The sequence below is a fragment of the Myodes glareolus genome, chromosome 9 (genome assembly GCF_982192425.1).
Source record: "Myodes glareolus chromosome 9, mMyoGla1.1, whole genome shotgun sequence".
Taxonomy (NCBI): domain Eukaryota; kingdom Metazoa; phylum Chordata; class Mammalia; order Rodentia; family Cricetidae; genus Myodes; species Myodes glareolus.
Window position 1 is genome coordinate 24,689,546 of NC_142034.1, and position 8,551 is coordinate 24,698,096.

Below are 8,551 nucleotides of genomic sequence, written 5' to 3' on the forward strand. Positions count from 1 at the left end.
GGGAACTTGATCAGATTATGTGATGCTGTAAGAGTCATTCTTAGCTAGCTGTTAATTTGTGCTGTGACTCAGACAGATATTCAGTATTTGGTTCCCATTTCCTAAAACGTTGAATATGAAAAGCTTTAGCCCTGTCTTACATTACAGATATGAAGTGTTAATTTGGGGAGTGGACTTTTTTTGGTGGGGGAGACACCATGGTCTCACTGTCCTGGAATTTCCTGTGCAGACCAGGCTGACCTTGAACTCACAGAGATCCTTTTGCCTCTGCTGGCATTAAAGGAAGTGTACCACCATACCTAGCTGTCTTATTTTGTGAGGTAATTCATAGTCATTCCATGAATTAATATATTTAGAATTAGACTGGAAACAAAAGTCAGTCATACATGCTGAAAGCAGAGCTGTCAGCTCTGGTGTGCATTCCTGTTTCATCATGAGTGGCTCTAGGTGGCTTTGTAGTCACCAGGATGAACCAGAAGGGTCTGGGTTGGAACTGGACATAAGCCCGTGGCGGGAGGAATGCCAGAAGATGCTTGGTTGCCATCTTTGCTCTCTGGTTGCAGAGTCTCTCTCACTGTGAACTGGTCACAGATGATGGAATTCGTCACCTGGGGAATGGGGCCTGCGCCCATGACCAGCTGGAGGTGATTGAGCTGGACAACTGCCCTCTAATCACCGATGCGTCCCTGGAACACTTGAAGAGCTGTCACAGCCTTGAGCGGATAGAGCTCTATGACTGCCAGCAAATCACACGGGCTGGAATCAAGAGACTCAGGGTAAAGCCGCACTGCTCCTCAGCCCCCATCTCTCCTCTTCTTGTCTCGCCTGTTCTTTTTTTCAGATTTGAGTCTCGTGATTTCTTTGTTTTGTTTAATTTTCTTGAATGTTTAGCAAAGGAAGAAAAACTAACAACCTAAAAAGACTGCATGCCAGAATCTGGTCCCAAAGGAAAGAGAGTATTGGGCACGCCGTGCATCCTGGTAGTCAGAGGGCTGAGAGCAGAATCCTAAGTGCAGAGCCATTAGGACTGCAGAATGAGCTCAGCATCCACATAGGCTGTTTAGTGAGATCCTGTGAGAATGTAGTTTAGGGGCAGAGAGCTTGCCTAACATGTACAGGGAGAGGTGAACATGGAGAAAGAGGGGGAGATAGATATGGACATCTCCACACTTGCCTCAAGATAAACACTGTAGTGACCACAGCTCCTCTCTCAACAGAGAAAAGGGCTCCTAGAATAGCGGAAACGTTGCATCAACAGGGCAGACAGTCACAGGCTAGCTGGAGCAGTGTTTTCTGGTATTTTGAGACAGTATCATGTTAGCACAGACTGACTTAGATTGAATTCAATGTGTAGTAGAAGATGACCTTGAACTCATAATTTTCCTGCCTCCTCTTGCTAAGATTAGAGGTCTGTACCCCCAAGCCTGGCTTAGAGCTCCGCTATGGCATCCTGTGTGTGATGCCTGGACCTGACTATCAGGAGGCTCGCTGTCTCTGGTTCTTCAGGAGACTGATTTGTTCTTCAAGTCATGTAACAATTTTCCCGTTTTCTGAGCTGAGGGGTGTATCTAGAGATGATGCCTTAAGCCTAGTAAGTATTCAGACATAGTAAAGACTAGGAATATGTTTTAATTCAAAAAGTAATCATTTTAAACTTGTCTCGTTTCTTCCAGCTATGGGATTCTAACTATGAATCTCTTTGGGACAAGGTGAAAGCTCAGAATTGTTTTCATTCCCATCTGCCTCCACAGAGCAGATAGAGCCTGCCCTTCAGCCCCTGGCTCCTCTGAGAAACAACATTGCTCCTTCTGTCTAAGCACTTTCTGAGTAATGTTTCTGTCTTGTTTCAGACCCACTTACCCAACATTAAAGTCCACGCCTACTTCGCACCTGTCACTCCACCCCCGTCAGTAGGGGGCAGCAGACAGCGCTTCTGCAGGTGCTGCATCATCCTATGACAGTGGCGGTGGCCAGCCTTGGTGAACTGAGTGTTTAATGACACTGCTAGACTCACCGTGGAGTCTCCAGTGGACGCAATCCCAGCACTCTGGGCAGGGTTCCAAAGCGAGGGCAGCATCCAGATCCCCAGAGCCACACATACACAGGCACACGCCCTCACCCCATCTGCTGCAGTTCTGTGACCGTGGCACCGAAGTTCATACTGGCTGTAACAAGTGGATTGGTGAAACTTAACCATTCCCGTTGGACATGCCCAGAAGAAATCTTAGGCCATGGTAGAGGGAAGGGACATTCCAGCAAAACCCAGTGTTACTGCTACTGTGGTTTATTTTATTAAGGGGTTTCTGTGGGGATTTTGAATCAGTAACTGCAATCTTCCAGGGTGAAAGGTAGCATGGAAAAACAATATATGATGTATCCAGGGACCAGAAAGAATTTATTTGCATCCTAGAAATGGTAGCTATCCATTGGGAGATGCTTATGCAACTTCTGTGCTTCCTTGTTTCCATGCCAACATGCTGAGCATGCTCACAAAGAAGGCTCGTCCATTCATCTGATATTTTAGTATTTGGCCCAGAGGTTTCCTTAGCAGCTATATATTGAAATTGCTGGGGTCCAAATATGATCACTTTTACTTCCCTGCTCAGTTTGTCACTCTGTCACCGTGCACCCTCCCCTCCCCCCGTCTCTGCTCACTGCTGCACTCTGGCTGGCTGTCCCCAGTCGTAGTCTGCTGCTCACACTCAATTGTTACTCCTTTGCTGTTTGTTTACAGTTTGCATTTTGGATGATTAGTTGGGGTTACCAAACATTTTTAAAAGAAACATCAATAAATATTTTTTTAATCTAAATTTTACTATTAGGGGACCTGCCTGAATCTTTGCCAGTCTAGAAGGAAACTCTAACAAGAGCAGGGAAGTTAGGATAAGAAAGAGTTGAACTGTTTTGATGAAAAGAAACTTGGCCTTTTGGTTTCTGTTGTGTCTTTGCTGTGCACTCATTTGCACGGTGTGCTCAGTGTCCCCTGCACATTTCCCTCTTCCAAACTTGGTGAGCTTATTAAGAAAAGAGAAGTGCATTGTTAGTGTGAAGTGGGGGGGCAAATCCGTTTCCACTACCCAGGTACAAGCACAAATGGCCCTTGTTGTCCTGCACTGACGGGAACATGGTGTGACCTCTGCCTGTCGGCAGACTTACTAGAGTTACCTGCTTTGCAGCAGTGCTGGGGGACGGGGATAGAACCCTGTAACAGTCAGCTGCCTGTTTCAGTGTTGGCGGGATTGTCTCTAATGCTGGCACTTCCGAAGACCCAAATGTAGCAGCTAACACTCTCTCTTGTAGACTTCCTCTGAGTGTGGTATGAAGGCAGCCAGATGGGGCCATTGGGGCAGCCAGAGAACCTTGAGAAGGGAGTAAGAGGCTCAGGGTCTATACCGAGCCTAGGACCTGCCCCCTACCCTACCCTCCAGAGCTGAGAAAGGGGTTTAGTATCTGTGCCTCATCAAGAAGAAACCTCTTCACAAAAACTCACACAAAACGAGAGAAATGAAATGAGTTTCTAAAGCTTATTTCTAAACTCCAATGTTAGAGGCCTTGTGTGATGTTTAACAGGGTGTTGGGGGAAAGGCTTTTAGGAGGTAGATGTGCAAACCAGTATGATCCCAGGATGTTCAAAAGGCTGGTTTACTGCTATAGGTACTGGTTCTACCAGACTATATAAGAATAAAATCTGATTAATTTCTCCATTAATGTAGAAAACAATCAGATGAAAAGGTCCTAGAATTCTATACTACCAGATTTATTTATCATATTAAACTTATTTAAAATCTTATTTTATTATGTTCTTTTGAAAACTAAATTACTTGTGTTTTTTTTTTTATTCCTTCTCCCCCTCATGTTCAAATTATCTTGCAAGAAATTTCTTTTTTTCCTCTGAGACCATTTGTTACGTTGCCAAGCTGACCTGGGCTCCAGTTCCCTTCCCCCTCGGCCAGCATCCTGTGTGAATGGCGCTGCGGAGGCTCTTATATCCGTGTACATCCCACCCCCAGAGACGAAGTCTTACTCTGTAGCCCTGGCTGACCTGGAATTTGTGATTGTCTTTCTGCCTCAGCCTCCCAAATGCTAAGATGATAGGTGTGAGTCACCATGTCAGATTCACTATACTTTTAAAGTTAGACTCAGTGCGCACACATAGACATACACACGCTTCCAAGTGTATTCAGGGTTAGATCCCTAGGTCTCTCACGCAAAACCAAATGAAATTGAGGGGACATCAGCTCTAAACTATGTTGTTTGATTTTTTTCCCCCCAAAGTGCCTAACAAGTTGATATTAAACCCTGAGTACTAATGGTTTAGTAGACATACTAATCGCCCAAGTCTAAGCCACTCAGGTACTTCCTTTTTTCCATCAAAGTTTAAATGAGTCTGTTACCCACCAGTATGTCGAAGGTCTGGAAAATGCTGTTTTTCCTAGAGTGTGTTGCCACATGCAGGTTCATTGGATTTGTCTTGGTGATCTCTGCTGTTGAGACAAATCCCAACCTTTCTGGACAAAGAACACAAGTCAAAAGTGGGAGGTCTATGGCTGTACAGCCCTGGCTGCATACAGTCAGGCAGGAGACATGTTCCTTTCTCAAGTCACATCAGACCCATCATGCTTGAAGGAAAATAGATTTTTTTCAAGTGTTGATTTGAATCCTACACCAGCTTGTTACACTAAGACTCAATGGTAAGTTCAATCAGGTAGAAAGCCCTGACACATGAATACATATGCTTCCTTTCATACGTGCAGAATACTTCTAAGAATTCAGTAGGTTTTGGGCTTGGTTGATTGGGTTTGGGGTTGTTTTCAGGGCCATGGTTGGAAGCAAGGGCCCTTGCCCACAGTGAGTATGTTATCTCACTGAGCTGTAGTTCCAGCCCTAGTAAAGCTTACCATGAAAATACCCCTCTCTCTGGAAAAGCCTACAGCAGGCTGCCAAGGGGACTTGGGAGGGAGATGATCTTACTGCTGCCAGCGATCACTGCTGCACGTACTGCTCGGCAGCCCTACTGAGGTAGTTAGCCATTTCTTCCTGCACCACCCTGACCCTCTGTTTATACCTCTTTCTTGTGGGATATGTCCAGTCTAGCTGATCTTGGGGTCCTCTCCTGGTCAGAGCAAGCTGTCAAGGACAGCTGTGAGTCCAGAAGCCGTCAGGTGGAAGTGGCTCAGGCCATTTCTTACTTGATCCTTGATGTTTGGTTTTTGACTTTGAGTTAAATTTGAGGTCAAACTGGTGGTTCTAAAAGACTCAAGGGCCCTAGCTTCTGTCTTCCCCAGTCTTTGGTATATGAAAGCACACTGCTTAATATTTTTAAAATGTATTTTATTTTTCCTACTCTGACCTTTACACCTTCTCTAGATGTAAAAGTATCCCTGGTCAGATTTCTACGAGGTTGATTTAGCACATGTAAGTCAGAAATGACATTTTAAGCATTTCTAAGGGAAACTTGGTGAATAACTTACCATGTTCTTTTGGGGGCATTCTGTGCTGTTTGGAATGTTTGTTGTAACTCATTCGTCATGAATGAGTGCTGTGGGCACTGAAGCCCAGTCTGGACTGTTGGGAGCTGTGAAACCCTGACGTCCATTTGATTTTGTTCATTTGTCTTGTAAAATGTGTTTGGAACATTTCTTGACCTGACATGGCTAGGAAGTGTGAGAGCTGCCACTGCAAAGAGGAGAGTGACTTCCTGTCTGTCGTGTGGGCAGCCTTGTCAGTGGCAGCTTTGAAGCATGATTGCTCTTGACTGTTGAGATGGCTTAGCGGGTATGCGTGTTTGCTGGACACACCTGGCCCCCGAGCTGTGACAGTGAAGGGGAGGCTGGCCACTGGGATACAGGGTTTCTCTTTGTAGCTGTCCTGAGACTTGCTCTGTAGATCAGACTGACCTTGAGCTGATAGACACCCGCCTGCCTCTTCCTCCAGAGTGCTGGGACTAAAGGCGCGTTCGCCACCACTGCCTGACAATAAATAAAATTCTCAAAAAAGAAAAAAAAACAAGGCTCTGTAAGTCAGGCAGCTCATCTGGTTGGCATCAAGTGAGAGGGCAGAAGAGGAAAGAGCCCTGTGGTACCTTTTCTGCCTTGTACAGGTGGGTTTCCGTCCTGTGGGTCCTGCTGACAGGCCAGGGATGAGCCCAGCCTTGTCTGAGAAGAGCTAGATGTTTGGTTGGAGGTCTTAAAGCAGAAACCCTTAAATGACCTGAGGACAAAAAATTCTAAATCAGAAGGATGAGGGGGAGTAAGAATCTCACTTCCTCACCTTTATTTTTATCTTAAATTTGCATTGGAAGATGCAGAAAGCTGAGTATCAATAGGGTGTGATTAGCCCTGCTGGTTTGAGAATAAAATTTGGCTGTAAGTGTTGTATCCACATGTCCCAACCACATCTTCATTCTCCGGCAGAGAATAGATGTTGTTTCAGCACCAGCTGCTGCAATTCTACCTTCTTATTTTCACCTGCCAGGAACTACACAAGAGGCAGGCGAGTTTTTTATATGAAGGTCTTCTGCAGCTTCCCACTCAAGCCAAGTCGACCCATGTTGTCCGTTTCAGTTTCTGCATCTCTGGAGGCTGTGATCTGTAGGCATTTAGGAAAGTCAGTATTAGCCTCTCACTTGAGTCTGAGCGAATCTTGGAAATTCAAGAAAGTTGCATGTAATATGCAGGAGGAAAAGCTTTTGTTATGCAGCTCATGTGCGGGATGTTGGAGAGCATCCTTTTGCGGTTCTCTATCTCTGTCCCGTGAGCCTTTGGTCTAAGAGTTGAAACTAGGAGTTTGTGGATGAGTGTCAGCCCTTCTCAGCCAGCATGGCACATGGAACAGAAACCTAGTGGGTGACCTTCTCTGTTGTGTATTTTTATTTTGAAGAGTTGGCATGCAGAAATGGCAGGCAGGGCTCACGGGAGAGGATTAGTCTAGAGCTGAGATGTGCTGCCTCAGGAAGAGCATCTGTCCTGAGCTCTAGGACCGCTGCTTCCTGCCTGACACATTCACTGTGTGTTGTCTTCATCTCATCTCTCCTTGCCCCTTGGTGGCAAGAAGGGCTTTCCTGCTGCTCTGGGCACGAGTGTGGGGTAGTGAATACAGTCTTCACCCCAGGAGACCGGAACAGGAGTGTCTCCTGCCCAACCCCCAGAACCAGATCTAAGATCTCCGCTCCACTAACTACTCGTGTTAGCTTGGATCTGCCCTGAGTCGCTGCTTTTGTGTTTCCTCCCTTACCCTAATATTTCTCAGCCCCTCAAACATCCATCCACTGATTTTCATGTCACTAAAGGACATTTGAGGACCTCTAAAGTCTTAGAAAATCTACTTGAAAACGACTTGTCTGTGGTTAGCTTACTGCTGTCCTGAGAGACACATGATACCCCCAGTACTGGACCCGTGCTGTGCTCTCTGGGTTTCCATAGAAGGCGTGTCTCCTGTACACAGAGGATCATTTCTTACCTAGTTCTGATGACTGTTAATCTCTAACGAATACAGGAAGGGGTGAGCCTGATAACTTTGACCTCTCCCAACCCCTTACCACACCCCTACATGATGCACTTCTAGATCCTATTGGCCTGTGTTCTATAAGCTTTAGGCCAGCTCTTCCTCCCTGTGATGTGACCCCCAAGAATCAGTGATCACCACTTCAAAGGGTGTCTGGAAGAGGCTACAACTTGCCTTTCTCCTCAGTTCCTATTTTCTCCACTCTGGCTGCTTCCTGTTTCCTCCCAGGCATTATTTCCAGTTACTATTTCCTGATGGATCTGCTCACCTTACCTCCCTTCCAGTGAGCCTGAGAGCACAGACCTGAGTGTGTGGCCTGTGCAGAGCTCAGAGCACTGTGAGGACTGCCCCTTCCTGTCTGACTGCTCAGGGCCAGAGATGATGAGTACCTGGTGCTGTCTGAGGAGCTCCTCGCTCCTGCACCCCTTCTTCCGCCGACTCCCTGTGCCCCAGCTGCTGGGCCTGACCTGGACATCCATCGTTGTATGGGAGCTGCTGCTTGCTTGTTTCTCACCAGGCCTGCGCCAACACTCAGCCACTCCCCAGGCCCCGCACAGTTCCCCAGCGGGGACTTACCAGGTTCCATTAGCTAAGTGACTGTGTGTACAATACTTCCAGCACCCAAGGATGTGGGGGTGGGGAAGATTGTTTTAAATAAAGAAAATCTAAGGAGGCAGTAGACGGTTCTTTTTGCTTTAAAATCTTTGGACTAAAGAAATGTTTTTATATATATATAAATATATAAAGTAAATCGTTATGTAACTATTATTGTTTCCTGTATGTTCTAATTTTGTTTTATGATGTAATTAAAGGAAATAAGCTGTGAAGACTTTTCCTGTTCCTGTGGGAGCAGCATGACTCTGAGCTGTGATTCCTAATGTGGTCCCTAGAACCGCAGAGGCTCTTGGGGCTGAATGAAGGAACTTTTGGGGCGGCATCCTTGCTTTTTAAATACTCCTTACTATCTTCATTTAAATCTCATTAGTTCACGTCATAGGTTTAGTCAGTATTCTCCTAGTAACTTTATTTCCTGCCCCAACTCCACAAG

The 8,551-nt window shown here is 46.0% G+C and overlaps 1 protein-coding gene across 4 annotated transcripts in view; it reads left to right on the top strand.

Moving 5' to 3' along the window:
- Fbxl20 (F-box and leucine rich repeat protein 20) overlaps window positions 1-8,330 on the top strand; it is a 70,637-nt gene extending 62,307 nt beyond the window's left edge. For all 4 annotated transcript variants that reach the window (XM_048450836.3, XM_048450837.3, XM_085695742.2 and 1 more), the window contains 2 exons: window positions 564-776; window positions 1,851-8,330. In XM_048450836.3, coding sequence (XP_048306793.1) covers window positions 564-776; window positions 1,851-1,958 — 321 coding nt within the window. In that variant the 3' untranslated portion in view covers window positions 1,959-8,330. The remainder of the gene's footprint in view (window positions 1-563; window positions 777-1,850) is intronic.
- Window positions 8,331-8,551: the final 221 nt, after the last annotated feature.